A 16,360-nucleotide genomic window follows, 5' to 3' on the forward strand; every position below is an offset into this window, starting at 1 on the left:
AGTAAGGATGCTTGTCCTGAAGCTTCTAGAATATTCTTGTCATTGGAACTATGCTAATACCACACTTGCGGTGCAGAATCCAATCATAATTGCGTTACAAATAGCAAAGACAATGACCTCAATTGATGATATGGACTGGTAGCAAATGGAAAAGCTATTATATTTGACAAATTCTTACAAAAGCTTTGGCAGCTTGTTGCCAAAAAGTATATTTAAGAGGAAAAAATAGTTGATTATTAAAGTGCTGGGAAGTATGGAGAGGAGATAAATTTGCTCTATCATCAGCAAGTTAGATAGCAGGATGGGCTGGTGTAATGGTGGCACAGGATAGAGAGGGACATGCAGAGAGAGGGAGAGAATGTAAAACAGCTGACAGTTCAACAGCAGTGAGGCGGGAAAAGACACATGAGGTTTGAGCCTTACATCACTGTATGGCAGAGAAACAGGAAAGTGGTTGTTCAAGTACAGGCAGGCTTCAGAACCAACCCATACATTCAATGAGTTTTGTCAACCATTCGCAGCTTATACAGCAAGTAGCAATTTGCTTTCATAGCTAACAAAACTTATCAGGCCCAAGACAGTGTTAAGAATACACAGGCACTGACAGGTTCATTGAAATGAAGTAATTTTACTCCCAGATATTGGCCTCAACCATAGTATGCATGCTTCACAAAAAGGTGAGGACACCCTGTGTGTAATGCAGGTGTGGAAGGTGGAAATGTGCAGCTCTTCGAATGACTGAGTAGTTACAAGTTTCCCACAATCAGAAAATAGGGAAATAGTTCAAAATAGTATCTGCTGCAAAGCTGGTATAATGTCTAGACTGGATTAAATGATCACAATATGAGACATTCCTGAAAACAGCAAAGAGTATGTGAAGTTATATCTGTTTCTGAGGGAGGTGTGAAACTAAGTATTGTGAAGTACAACGCAGCAGCAGTGAGGCAGGTCTCCAGTACAGAAAGTCAAGGTAAGGTGAGAAATATGCATACAAGTGAGAGTTCCCGAAAGTACTATGCGTGCAATTGTTCTCGCGCTGTAATAAATTGTGCACCCTTCTCCAGTTCATATTATTAGAGCATGCCAGAATTCCCAGTCTATTTTGACAGTCCAGCTACAAATTATTTGCAATGATTTTATGTTAATTAATACTTGTTCATAAAAAAATTTACTGCCTTCTACTGTTTTCATTGGCACAATAATATTGACCCTCTTCAGCTGAAAGTGCTGACTCGTACTGTGATAAGGTTAAGTTAATTTTAGTTGGTGCACTGAAAAGAAATCATTTCCCAATAGCAATTCATGTATCAGGCTCCAGAAGTTATCAGAGAGAAGATAAGTTTTCTGTTCCAGGATCCGTTTGAATGATTTTCTTTAGGCATTCCTCGCTTCATTTATTAATGGCCGCTGTAAGATTAGCTTACATTGTTAAATGGCACTGAATTGCTTTGCATATAACAATGGGTCTTAAAATTGAATGCTGCTTAAATTTTAACACATTTATGATTCTGTATTTTTGTGGCAATCCTCAGTTAAACAGAAGGATGCTGATCAAGGGATCAAAAGTAAGTGGTACACATTTATATTTTCAACTAGCATCATGTAAGGCTGTTTCACACTTTCTCACTTCCTGCTGGTTGATTGAAATGACTTCAATGTGTAACAGATACATGACACAGAGAAGTCGCATGGACTTTATCGTCAAACACTCCGTCATTCTATTCTAAAACCCAATGGAGCCAGTGTCCAAAAATTAGACTTGTTTGCATTTGTTTCTAGCATAAATCGTTTATGAAAAGCATATTGTGTTTGTGTTGCAATACCTGTTTCTTATTGAAGTACTGCCCATCAACAAATTGGACAGGGGACATTCTGAGGTAGTTTGCTTATTTCTCTGCGGAAATTTGCATATTCGTTGTTGTCTTTGACAAACAAGACTCATTACTTAGTAAACTCACAATATAATGAGGATTACTTTATATTGAGAGTAGATTACACGAGAATTGAAGTCTCCTCTATTCTTATACGTAAAAGAAGAGCATCTACAATAATATTTTCAGTATTGTAAATAGCTAGGGTGTCTAAGACTTTTTCCCAGAACTGCAGTAATTTTATGTATTGCATTGTAATGCTGCTGTAAAAAGAATCAAATTTCACAATGTACGTGAGTGATGATAAACCTCGCCAACCCCCTTCCCTGGCACTCTTTCTCTGTCACCTGTCCCACACCCCTCCCGCAGCACTCCACCCTCACTACTTCCAACATCGTTTGCTCCCACCAGATTTACAAACTCACTCTCTGCTCTACGTTGACAAATACAATTCTGTGCAAAAATTTTGCACAGTACTCTAGTAATTTTATGTATTGCACAGTATTGCTGCCGCAAAAAAAATCAAAATTCATGACATATCTGAGTGATGACAAATCTTATTCTGATAGGGGTCTCTGTTGTGAACTGAGAATCAGAAGGGAGCTGGAAGAGGGAAATCATGGTTGGGAAAAGGGGAAGGGAGAGGGGAGGGAGCGGGAAGTATCAGAGAGACTTTCTGTAATGATCATTAAACCCATTGTTTGGAATCAAATGACCTTGCCTGGTGAGTGTGGAAGGAGGGTCAAAACGAAGAGAAAAAGCTTCGTTTTCAAAATTATTTGGCGTCGTGTGGACGTAGCCTCAGGGTTGGGCGCGTTTGCACCTGTGCCATCACCTGCACACAGCACTCTTTCTCTGTCACCTGTGCCACAACCTTTTCATGGCATTCCACACTGGCCATTCCCAACATGCTTTGCTCCCACCAGACTTACAAACTCTCTCTCTGCTCCACATTAATAAATATCATATTGTGCACAATTCTTAGGCTATATTTATGTGCCTAAGACTTCTGCACAATAATATATTACAAGAAAAGTTGGCTTCAGTGGTTCTGTGTAAAGATTAATTTACATGTGAATTGTTAGCTGTAGCTCTCTGGATCACTTGTATCATGGGGTTTGAGTATGCTCATAGAATATGAAGTCTTAAAAAGTACATGAAGATATCAATTCCTAAAGTAAGGGCCTCTTTACTGTGCTGCTTTTAATGGCTTTTGATTTGATGGAAGTGGAGCAAAACTTCTAACATCCAACTTCTGTGCAATAATGTCATGAGATCTGGTGGGCAACTTGGACGATGAGCGGTAACAGATGCTGGAATGGAACAATTACTTTTCAAACAACTTGTCAGTGCTCTGTGAAAGAAATAAGGTCTTCCATCGCTTGGCTTTATAGGTCCTGGTTTTATAGTACATAATGTTCACTTGACTAAAAAAAGAACACAGCATTAATAATTGGAAAGTGTATTTGACAAAGATTCAAAAATTCTGATATTCAAAGTGTAACTTTCAGTTATATTAGGTCGTGTATGTCTAGGGGAAATCCAGCCCAGCACCCGTCTCAACACTCCCCACAGGGTCAGTTGCCGCCCGAATCAATCACAAACATCAATCATCAGCCAGCACACCCAGTAAATTTTAACACATACACTTTATAGATATTACTAATTCTATGACATTAATATACATTTGATACAGAGAGGAAAGTAATGAAAAAAAAGGCGCCAACACTTATCAAAGTCCAAGTTCTTCGCGCTACGTTGGAGCTCAATTCGACTTCAGACGACCACTCGAATTCCGTCGACTCACGGCTCGGGACTACCTTGAGTGATCGACCGGAGCCTCTCCACACGTCCGCGGTCCTCCTCGTCTCTCCTCCGACTCCCCGCCAAAACTCAGTCCACAGTCATATAATACAGTGTGGTATCCGAAAACAAAACGATACATAACCACCCATTGGCTAATAGAACCCTGTTATCTCATTTTAAAGTAAACAAACTGCTAGCGCAAACTCTCTTCAGCGTTAAAGCACAACAAAGCCGCATTCCCCAGATTAACATAACAAAGTCGCCATTTTAAATGTAACAAAAGAAAGACCCCGTACAAAAGATTCAAAGTACATTTAGTATGGAAGTATGTATACAGAATGTAGTTCTAGATTTGTCCTCCGGCAGGCAACCAAGGGACAAACATCATGGAACCCGTTCAAGAAAACATCAAACAGCCAATGTGCGAAAAAAGAACAAATTGCACGAATGGCAGAAAACGAATGAAAAACACAGAGAATATCAAACATCAAACCAGGAGGCAGGGTATCAGGAGGATATGGGGAGGGAAGGGAGAAAGAAGGATATTGACTCAACTCTGGTGTCATTCAAAACCTCCCGTTCCCCCTCACTCAATACAAAGAATAGTTAAAAAAACATATTTCAGAAGTGGTTTAATGTTAATGCATGGTGAAAGAGCTAACGAAAAATCCATTCTGAGATATAGATTGCATTGAAGATGTGTAGAATAAGGTTAGTTCAACATACAGTATTTTACTTTCTTTGAACCTATTTGATCTTTCTTTTATGGAACCAGAGGAAGACACTACGAAGAAACACAAAATTTCTGCTGTTGTATCAGGTAAATACTGAACGATACTGGGAATTAAAATACAATTATGCCATCTACTGGTTGCAGTAATTTGGAACCATCATTTATTCTAAATCTGTTTATTAAATGAGATTATTTAATATGCAAAAATAGTAAATAAACAAGACATTAATAAACTCTAAAGATAACTAAATCTGTATTTTATATTTTTTCATAAGTGAAAGAAAAGAAAGAGAGTAAGTAATGTTTTCCTGTTTTTAAAGCAGATTATGACACTAAAAAGCAACAGTTTTGTTCTTCTTGACACCTTTGCAATTAGTCCCATTTCTCAATGTGCTGCCTAATTACAATGCACACTGTCTGAAACACATGCCAAGGCTAAAGCTTATTTGAATCAATCAAAAGAATTTGCTGTTAAATAGAATCTATAGATCTCTTAATACAAACATATTAAACTGTAAATTGTTGCTTCATTACGAACGTCTTGTCATAATACTATTTACATAGTGGTTTCTGATTTTATAATATAAAATTTACAAGTAAAAATGATTAGAAAAGATATCAGATAGTCTTTAAGCACCAAATTAGATTAGATTAGATTATGAGGACACTCAATCCTCGTTTATTGTCATTTAGAAATGCATGCATTAAGCAATGATACAATGTTCCTCCAGAGTGATATCACAAAAAAAAGGACAAACCAAAGACTAACACTGACAAGACCACATAATTATAACATATAGTTACAGCAGAGCAAGGCAATACCATAATTTGATAAAGAGCAGACCATGGGAACGGTAAAAAAAGTCTCAAAGTTCCGATCGACTCCTGATAGTCCCCGATAGCAGGCGGCAGAAGGGAGCAACTCTCTCTGCCATAAACCTCCAGGCGCCGACAACTGTCGATGCATTGAAAGCATCCGACCATAGCCGATTCTGAGTCTGTCCGAAAACTTCGAGCCTCGGACCAGCCCTTTGACACCAAGCACCGAGCACCATCTCTGCCGAGCGCTTCGACCCCGTCCCGGCCACCGAGCAACAAACAAAGTCGAGGATTCGGGGCCTTCCCCTCCGAAGATCCTGGATCACACAGTAACAGCTGCAGCGAAAAAGGCATTTCAGAAGTTTCTCCAGATGTTCCTCCATTCTCTCACGTCTGTCTCCATCAAATCAGGATTGTGCACGGCACCCTACTTGACAGATTACAGATGTCATTCACTGGAGTGGCTGCGCAAGCTGCGTCTCGCCGCCACCTTCTCCTCCTCCATCTCCAAATAATTCACCACTTGTAAAAGCAAAATTGTACAAATGCTGGCAATCTGAAACAAAACATGAAAATGGTGGAAATGCTCAGCATCTGTGAAGATTAAAAGGTGTGAGGTCAGGATTCTGATGAAAGGCCACTGAGCTGAAAGATAGACTGTGTTTTTCTCCAGAGCTGCTGCCTGAAAGGGTTATTTCTTTTGGATGTAGGCGAATTATTGTTAGCCAGTTTGGCCTGACCAGCAATTCAGTCCAAATCCAAAATAATTAGCATGGTTTTGAATTGGCCTCATAAATTATTACATTACATTGATAACAGAATTCAGCAGTTCAGAACAGGATCATTCAGTTTCTCAAGTATCTATGGTGACACATATTTATATCTAAAGAAATCTGAGGTATCCTCCTCATAAATTCTCTAATATCATTGGGACTGCCAAATACCTATGCTCTCCTTCATAAAGATTGATTTAACTTGAAATAGTAGAAAGTAATAAGAGTGAAAAAACGTAAGGCACAGGAACAGAATTAGGCCATTCAGGCCGTCAAGACTGCTCTGCCATTCCATCAAATCCCACTCAAACCCATTCTTTGATTCCTGACTAATCAAGTGTCTATCAACCTCCACTTTAAATATACCCAATGACTTGGCCTCCGCAGCTGTCTGAGGCAATGAATTCCACAGATTCAGTACCCTATGGCTAAAGAATTTCCTCCTCAGGTCTGTTCTAAATGGATGTCCCTCTATTCTGAGATTTTTCCCTTTCGTCCTAGATTCCCCCCCCCCATAGGAAACATCCTCTCCATATTCATGCTATCTAGGTCTTTCAATATTCAATAGGTTTCAATGTGATCCCTCCTCATTCTTCTAAACTCCAGCAAGTACAGGCCCACAGCCATCAAACACTCCTCATATGCTAAACCTTTCATTCCCAGAATGTCAATCTTCTATCCAGGCTACTATCTTTCCTCTAATAACATATACTCTTATCTTGTTAAGCAGCCTCACGTGTGACATCTTGTCAAAGGCTTTTTGAAAATGCAAATAAACAACATCTACTGACACTCCTTTGTCTATCCAGCTTGTTATTTCCTCAAAGAATTCCAACAGATTTATCAAACATGGATTTTCCCTTAAAGAAACCATGCTGTCTTTGGCCTATTTTATCAAGTGCTTTCAAGTACCCTGAAACATCATCCTTAATAATAGACTCCAATATCTGAAGACAGGCTAAGTGGCCTATAATTTCCTTTCTTCTGCCTCCCTTCCTTCTTGTGTCATTTGCAATTTTCCAGTCCTCAGGAACCATTCCAGAATCTCGTGATTTTTGAAAGATCATTGCTGCTGCATCCACAATCTCTTCATCCACTTCTTTCAGAACCCTGGGATGTACACCATCTGGTCCAGCTGACTTATCTACCTTCTGATCTTTCAGCTTCCCAAGCACTTCCTTCCAGGAGAAGATGGCGCCACCAAAAGAGACACCCTCCAGATTTTCCATGAAGCTGCTTGTTTTCACTTCTTTTACATCTTCTTTTTCATTGAAATGTGTTTCTGATACTATTGGAGCATATGATCTACACTTCCATGGTATGTTTTCAGGCAGATTGAGTCATCTGGCTCTTTGCTGTCTCTGAGGGTGTTCACTGAGGAAGGTGTGACCTCAGGGCCTAGAAGCTTGAAAGACTCCATCTTTCACCAATCTTGCCAATTAGAGCATTGAAGAAGATTGAAAGCATCGAGGCAAGTGTGGAAGTTGTGCAAGTGTTCGGCGCCGACTGCCGGCCTCATGCTGACTGCTGCTGGAGGAAGGTGTTTGTGTTAATGGTCTCTCCCTCTCTCTCTCCCTCTCACTCATTGCTCCCAAAGGAAAGTCCCTGAGTTTGAATGGTCTCTCTCCCTCGATGCTGTCCGAGGATGGTGCCGAAGTTCAGGATCTGCGATTTGTGGATTGGACCGTAGTTCATCTTCAACAGTTCAAAAGTTCTATCAGAGAATGTATACAATATATAGTACAACCTGAAATTCTTGCTCTTCTCAGACATCTATGAAAACAGAAGAGTACCCCAAAGAATGAATGACAGTAAAAATATTAGAACCCCAAAACCCCTTCTCCCCTTTCCGACACACAAGCAGCAGTAAAGTATCAACCTTCCCCCTCCCTGTTCCCTACTTATTTCAGCAAAAAAGCTTCGGCAGCCACCACTCACCAAGCAAGCAATAGCAAAGCCCCCCAGGGAGACCATGATCTACAGTACAACAACAAAAAAAATCGTTCACCTGACCAATTCGACGTAATTCAGCTCTTGCTCTCCTTAATAAAGGGGCAGAGAGGTGTCATACAGTGTGAGGGAGACCAACTGAAAGAAAATAGCTTGCTGTTACAGTGTTAGAGTCTTTTTCTGAGTTCTTCAACTTGAGAATTGGCAGCAAACTCTCGTCTACTGGGCTGCAAAGCCTTGAAACCCCAAAGGCGTGCTTCTAGGCAGCACCCTTGTGCTATCAAAAAATGGTGGGTCAGTGAGCCCTGGGAGCAGGACCCACCACCATAAAGAACCACAGCATGAGTGCAGCTGCAGGTCAAGGGCACTGACAGAACCCATCCACCTTGAAAAGGGGGAAAAGAAAGAAACATTAAAGGTAGAAATTAAGCTGCTTCTGCAGATGAGCTTGAAGAATCTGCTCTCTGATGTCATCGTAGTTCTTTTGTTGTGATTGTGTTTCTGGTTTCTGGCCGCTCCTTCCTCTGTTGCCATTTTGTGCACATTTGAATCGAGGTGGCCTGCAATTAATGAAAAATTAGCTGAACTAATTTATGCCTGGACTCCTTTGATTTTATGTTTTATAGCCTGTATTTTTCACTCTTGTTTTTGTTACCATTTGCGTGTTTTTTTTTTGCGTGGGACAGGTTGATATTTGTCTTTGAAAGGTTTCCATGGTTTTCTTTGGTTTGTGGCTGTCTGCGGGTAAGATGAATCTCAGGGTTGTATATTACATACAAATTTTGATAATAAATATACTTTGAACTTTGAACTTTCTCCTTAGTAATTACAGGCATACTCATTTCTATCAGCTGACACTCTTAAATTTCAGGCATACTGCTAATGTTTTATATTATTGACTAGTTTACCTTCATACCTAATCTTTTCTCTCCTTGTGGCCTCATTGCCTTTTGTTTTTTAAAAGCTTCACAATCTTCTATCTTGTCACTATTTTTTGTTATATTATATGCCCTCTCTTTTGCTTTTATGCTGTCTTTGACTTACCTTGTCAGCCACGGTTGAGTAATCCTTCCTTTAGAATACTTCTTCATCTCTGGGATGTATTTGTCCCGCACCTTCCCAATTGCTCCCAGAAACCGTACTTTATAAAGTAAATACTGAGATACTAGACTTGCAAGAATATTCTAAGGTTGATCCAGTGCATTGAAACTTCTCTTGTATTAATTCAAATGAATACTGTGTTATTGCTTGTAAGTAATTGTAGTTGCTTTTTGTTTTTCTTTTCACAGTCAAAACTACAGCAGCAGTGAAAACAGCCAAAGATCTGGAGGAAGGTAATTGTGATTTAGTTGTCTTACAACATTCGGGTTATATCTTTGATCATGGAATGAAAATACTCTGAGAATCTGTAGCAGAGGAACCGTTTCATTAAACTGATGTTTATTGGTTTGACACACTTCATTTATTTTGAGATGTAGACAAATTAAAAATGTTGTACACACAAATACAGGGAAATGCAACCAAGGTAATGGAATCAATATATCTAACCCACAATGTACATTGTACACCAGGGTAATCTATGGCATTCTTCTTCACATGAAAATAAGTTAATCAAGATCATAAACATGAGACATCTCCTGATGGCTATAAAGTGTCATTACTTTCTTTGCAAATATAACACCTCTTGGCACTAGCATGGAAATAATTATGCTAAATTACGGTTGTGCACACTTCAGAAGGCTGTAATCATCTCTCTCATTTGAGAGGACAAGCTCATTTTATTATAGGGGAATGACTACAGAACATTAGTTAGGCATCGTTTTCACATACTGCTTACATTTTTGGGAGCTTTATCATACAGATTTTATTGCCATGGAAACCATTGGTGGAAATACATTTTAGTTGTTTGCACAAGCCATATAATGGAGTAGTAACTAATGACAATGGAACCAAGTTTCAGAATGCAACATTTAGTTTTGTAATAATCTTGTTCCTTTAATAAAACAAATAAAGATGCATTTTCTCTCCCATTCGGTTCAGGTTTACTTGAAACTTCTTTCACGTAGCAATCCCGCTTTCTCAACAAAGCTCACTCAGGTGTAATACCCAAACTGTCCTTGCAGAACATCCAGTAAATGGTCTTTCCTGCTCTCTGCATTCTATTGATAGTTATTGAGTCTGTTCATATGTTCGCATGTATTTAAGTTGATTATTGATGTTTGTGCTAACTGTTGATTGCTCACGGCTGTTTGCACTATTGTCTTGTACATTGCCGGTTGGTATTGTGTTGTCTGTAATGGTATTGTCCTACGGTTTATGCTTGGCACCGAACCACAATCAGTTCTGGCATGTTTCATATACTGGCAATAATGTGATTCAGATTCTGACATAAGAAATAATTGTGATGCATGGAGGCTTGAAATGCCATTATATTGAGATATAACTATTAATAGTGTTAATTGGAACATGTTATTTCTTCTGATTAAGTACTTGGTGGCAAGAGATTATCATTTTACTTTTATCATTATGAAGTGAAGGGAGAAATGGGGGCCAGTGTTGTAGTGTGGAGCAGAGGCTGCTTTGGCAGAGATTAGGATACTTGCAAATGAAAACTGGATACATACTTGAAGAGGTAGTACATCAGAGAATACAGGGAGCCAGGTTTAAATTGTTCCCAAAATAGCCAGTGTAGAACAAAATGCTAAATGATTTTCATCTGAGTGATCAGCATCTATTATTCTACAGAATTCTCCAATGGAATATCATGAAGACTATTATTGCAGGAATTACGTGTTTTGCATTTGCTCTGGACAAGTTTGATGACATATTTTTCCATTAAGGAGAGCAAGGAGAAATCAATTGCAAAACCCAAACTCCAAATCCAGAGCTAACTCTAAATCCTTGTGCTAACTCTGGGGGAAATGAAGTGAGTGATCAACAGGGGAATCTAAGTCAGAGAAGCAGGCTGGATTTCAAATTCAGTAGTTCAAAGTCATTAAATTAGAATTTTTAGGAGATTCACTTTCTTTTGTCTTGAAGTAACAGTCTGGAATGAGCAAAAGGACAATGACATTGGATTTTGTGGGAACTTGGACAGAAAGATGAATTGCATTCAGAAGTAAGATCAGCTCTCTTTTGCTTGGTTGATGAGCTCTGCTTACTTTGATAAAGTCAGTTTTGAAGGACACAATCTCAGAGTAAGAGTGAGATTATAAACACAAGCGATTCTACAGATGCTGGAAATCCAAAGATTAAAGTACATTTAGCATCAAAGTATGTATGAGGAATATAACCCTTAGATTCTCCTTCCTGCAGATGGACACGAAACAAAGAAATATATTAGAACCCATTCAAAGGAAATCATCAAACCCCCAATGTGTGGAAAAAAAAGAGAATAATGCAAATAGCAAAAATGAGTGAAAAACCCTCAGCATATAAAACATAACCACAGAGTCCTGAAAACAGTCAAGGATGGTTCAGTTAGTTCAGTTCAGTTCAGTTTAGCACTGAGTCTAAGATCCAAGTCTCTGGTACCATTTCCCAGCAGCAGTGAGCTAGAGGGAGAGAGAGACCAGTTGAATGCAAGGCCTTCCTCTGGCAGTAGCGAACGAGAGAGGGCGAGAGAGACCGGTCACATGCAGGTAGATGGTGCTGAACACCTGCTCACCTTCCACTCGTCCTTGTTGATTTCAATCTTGCATGAAGCTTTAATTGGTGAGATTGGCGAGAAAAGGAGTCGATCATGGGCTTGCACCCCAACTCTAAATACCACACAGAAAATGCTAGAGGAACTCAGCAGGCTCCATGGATGCTCCCTGACCAGCTGAGTTTCTCCAGCATTTTGTAAGAGTGAGATTCGTGTCATAATGGAAATTCAGTCAGCGTGGGCTTATCACTGTGTGCTAAGCATCTGTGTAACAGCACCTTTTAAAAAGAAATGTGCAAAATTCACAACTAATTTTCTTGAATTCCATGTATTCATCAAAATAGAATTTTGATCAGCACTGATCAGGCCATTTTCTCCACGATGTGGTGCTGACCTTGATGCCGATTTGTACTAAAAGTGTATCATCCATAACCATCCATTCCCTTCATATTTGTGTGTCTGTCTCATTCGATCATTTGTTATATGCCATGTAGAATGACATGGGTGATCATAGTCTTTCCACGACCATGATTGTTCTTGGCACATTTCTCTACAGAAGTGTTTCCCATTGTTTCTTCTGGGCGGTGTCTTTACAAGATTGGTGACCCCAGCCATTATCAATACTCTTCAGAGATTGTCTGCCTGGCATCAGTGTTTGCATAACCAGGACATGTGGTATGCACCAGCTGCTCATACAACCATCCACCACCTGCTCCTGTGGCTTCACGTGACCCTGATCAGGGAGCTAAGCAAGTGCTACACCTTACCCAAGGGTGGCCTGCAGACTAGTGGATGGAAGGAGTGCCTTACATCTCCTTTGGTAGAGGCATATCTCCACCCTGCCACCCAAATGCATAGATAAAAGCAATGTGACATTAATCATTCCGATATATTTTCCAGTCTTTAATACCTTAATAGAATAGATGTTTTGATCCAAGCTACTTATGAAGCCTAGATCTGTTTCTCCAGTATCAAACTAACCCAGATGTACTGTGGAGAGCATTCTAACTAGCTGCATCACCGTCTGGTGTGGGTGGGGGAGGCTACTGCACATGACTGAAGTAAGCTGCAGAGAGCTGTAAGATTAGTCAGCTCCAACAAGAGCACTAGCCGGCATAGTATCCAAGGTATCTTCAAGGAGTGGTGCTTCAAAAAGACAGGGAAAATCATTAAGGACCCTCATTACCTGGAACATGCCCTCTTCTCATTGCTACCATCAGGAAGGATGTATACAAGCCCAAAGCCACACACTCAGTGATCAAGGAACAGCTTCGTCCCCGCTGCCATCTGATTTCTGAATGAACATTGAACCCATAGAGGCTACCTCACTACTTTTTTATTTCTATTTTTTTGCACTACTTATTTAATGTAACTATTTATATTAATATTTATTTACTGTTACTTTTTCTTTTCTATTATTATGTATTGCATTGTACTGCTGCAGCAAAGGTAACAAATTTCACAAGCAACACTTTCAGTACACTGGATGAACTCAGTGGGTTGGGCAGCATCAGTTAGAAATGATGAGTCGATGTTTCAGGCCAGAAAGTCTTTCAGACTTTCTGATCCCCGCCTCTCTCTGACAAGCATTCTTCAAATCCTTCCCCATCTTTCATTCTTCAGTCCTGACGAAGGGTTGCGGCCCGAAATGTCGACTCATCATTTCTAACTGATGCTGCCCGACCTGCTGAGTTCATCCAGCGTACTGAAAGTGTTGCTTTGGTCACAGCATCTGCAGATTATTTTGTGTTTACGATTTGTTACTCCACTGCGAAGTCTCTTCGAGGTATGCCTACCCTGAAGAAGTTTAAATCCTCTCTTCGACGGGAGTTCAGTGAGACCCTCTCTCACTGCTCCCCCTCTGTGATCTCCGCCTCTCTCTGACAAGCATTCTTCAAATCCTTCCCCATCTTTCATTCTTCAGTCCTGACAAAGGGTTCCAGCCCGAAACGTCGACTCATCATTTCTAACTGATGCTGCCCGACCTGCTGAGTTCATTCAGTACTGAAAGTGTTGCTTTGATCACAGCACCTGCAGATTATTTTGTGTTAACAAATTTCACGACATATGCCGATAATATTAAACGTGGTTCTGATGATATCAGCAGTGGTATCACATTTACAACCTATTTCTGGTGAGATTTTCAACCAATTTGCCCTGAACCAAAATTGGTGTCTTTATCTGACAAGAAAACAAAACCAGATGTGAATAGTGCTGGAGGCTCAGAGTGAATATTATTTAAACACAAGACATCCCCTTGTACAGTCTGCCAAAACAACCTCAAGCAGACAGATCCAGGACAGTGCATCATTCAATAGCTTAGCCAGGCTTCACTTGGAATTAAATGCCCAGAAATGCTGGAAGAAATCCTGCAAGAAAAAAGAAACAATAATTCAGATTGGTTTATTGCCATATACACCAGGGTGCAATGAAATTACTTGCTCACTTAAAACGCAGAGAGTAAATATTATGCATGGCAACAATAAATAAGATCGGCAGTGATCAGCACAAAACAAGAGAACGCTGCAAAGATTATCGTGCCTCTGAGGCACTGCAAATTGAAATGTTAAGGTGACAATAATGGAATTAATAATGAGGTAGTATTAAGGATCTGAAATGAGGCAGCACTACCAGGAAGGGGATGTGGAATCACAAACAAGAGAAAATCTGCAGATGCTGGAAATCTAAGCGACGCACAGAAAATGCTGGAAGAACTCAGCAGGCCAGGTAGCATATATGGAAAAGAGTATGATTAGGAAATAGTCAGCATGGCTTTGTCAAAGGCAGGTCGTGACTTACAAATCTGATTGAATTTCTTGAGGACGTGACTGAACACATTGACGGAGGCAGCACAGTAGATGTAGTGTATAAGGATTTCAGCAAGGCATTTGATAAGTTACCCCATGCAAGGCTTATTGAGAAAGTAAGGAGGCATGGGATCCAAGGGGACATTGCTTTGTGAATCACAGAAGGCAAAGAGTGGTTGTAGACGGGTCATATTCTGCATGGAGGCCGGTGACCAGTGGTGTGCATCAGAGATCTGTTCTGGGACCCCTTCTCTTCGTGATTTTTATAAATGACCTAGATGAGGAAGTGGAGGGATGGGTTAATAAATTTGCTGATGACACAAAGATTGGGATGTTGTGGATAGTGTGGAAGGCTGTCAGAGGTTACAGCAGGACATTGATAGGATGCAAAACTGGGCTGAGAAGTGGCAGATGGAGTTCAACCCAGATAAGTGTGAGGTGGTTCATTTTGGTAGGTCAAATATGAAGGCAGAATATAGCATTAATGGTAAGACTCTTGGCAGTGTGGAGGATCAGATGGATCTTGGGGTCCAAGTCCATAGGACACTCAAGGCTGCTGCGCAGGTTGACTCTGAGGTTAAGAAGGCATATGGTGTATTGGCCTTCATCAATCATTGGATTGAGTTTAGAAGCCGAGAGGTAATGTTGCAGCTATATAGGACCCTGGTCAGACCCCATTTGGAGTACTGTGCTCAGTTCCGGTTGCCTCACTACAGGAAGGATGTGGAAACCATAGAAAGGGTGCAGAGGAGATTTACAAGGATGTTGCCTAGGTTGGGGAGCGTGCCTTATGAGAATAGGTTGAGTGAACTCAGCCTTTTCTCCTTGGAGCAACGGAGGATGAGCGGTGACCTGATAAAGGTGTATAAGATGATGAGAGGCATTGATCATGTGGATAGTCAGAGGCTTTTTCCCAGAGCTGAAATAGCCAGCATGAGAGAGCACAGTTTTAAGGTGCTTGGAAGTAGGTACACAGGAGATGTCAGAGGCAAGTTTTTTTTACGCAGAGAGTGGTGAGTGCATGGAATGGGCTGCCGACAACAGTGGTGGAGGCAGATATGATAGGATCTTTTAAGAGACTCCTGGATAGGTACATGGAGCTCAGAAAAATAGAGGGCTATGCGTAACCCTAAGTAATTTCCAAGGTAAGGACATGTTTGGCACAACTTTGTGGGCCGAAGGGCCTGTATTGTGCTGTAGGGTTTCTATTGGCCATTGACCATTACAATATCATTGGAGACAACAGAAAAGGATACATCAGAACTACAGAAAAATAATTTAGAATGTAATACGCACAAAATGTCCCTGAATGATGCAAAAATCCAAAAATGTTATCGATGTGGCAAATCCTCCCATGATGCAAATGACTGTTGGGTCAAAGAAAAAGTTTGCAGAAAGTGTCACAGACAAGGTCACAGAGACAAAATGTGCACATTAGGCAAGAAAGCACAACAAAAGAGAAAAGCAATACTAAGTGAAGAGTTTCAAACACAAAAGTAAACAAATGCACAGTGACTGAATGTGAATCTGAACCAGACAACACAGAGTCTGACAAAGGTGAGCTGTCACGCCTAGAACTGCATAGCATTACTGAAGCAGATCACAAAATCATATGGATCACAATAGATGTGTCAGGTGTAAAACTGAAAATAGAGCTGGATACAAGGTAGGACTTCATTTGTTTGCCCAAAACTGATGCTACAAGATTTCCAATCTAGGTTACTGGTATGAAATATTCTTCAGTGGGGTAGTTAGTATTATATGTGTGATGTAAAGCCAGTCAATTCATACAAACACTAAACACTAAATACAACGGCTTTGAAGGGTGACACATTAGGGTAGAAGGACGTGACAATAGAGTAGCGGTTAATTTATAACAATCCAAGTTAAGACTTTCCCACAAGGACCATACCTATCCTTATCTGTAGCTATCTGAAAAGTTAGGGAATTATGGT

The 16,360-nt window shown here is 40.3% G+C and overlaps 1 protein-coding gene across 1 annotated transcript in view; it reads left to right on the forward strand.

The window, feature by feature from the left end:
• Positions 1 to 16,360, forward strand: part of trdn (triadin) — a 559,007-nt gene that overhangs the window by 300,930 nt on the left and 241,717 nt on the right. The window contains exons 22-25 of the mRNA XM_072251580.1: positions 1,533 to 1,565; positions 4,453 to 4,497; positions 4,686 to 4,703; positions 9,242 to 9,286. Of these exons, the coding sequence (XP_072107681.1) occupies positions 1,533 to 1,565; positions 4,453 to 4,497; positions 4,686 to 4,703; positions 9,242 to 9,286 (141 nt within the window). The remainder of the gene's footprint in view (positions 1 to 1,532; positions 1,566 to 4,452; positions 4,498 to 4,685; positions 4,704 to 9,241; positions 9,287 to 16,360) is intronic.

This window comes from Mobula birostris, chromosome 2 (assembly GCF_030028105.1).
Source record: "Mobula birostris isolate sMobBir1 chromosome 2, sMobBir1.hap1, whole genome shotgun sequence".
Classification (NCBI taxonomy): Eukaryota; Metazoa; Chordata; class Chondrichthyes; order Myliobatiformes; family Myliobatidae; genus Mobula; species Mobula birostris.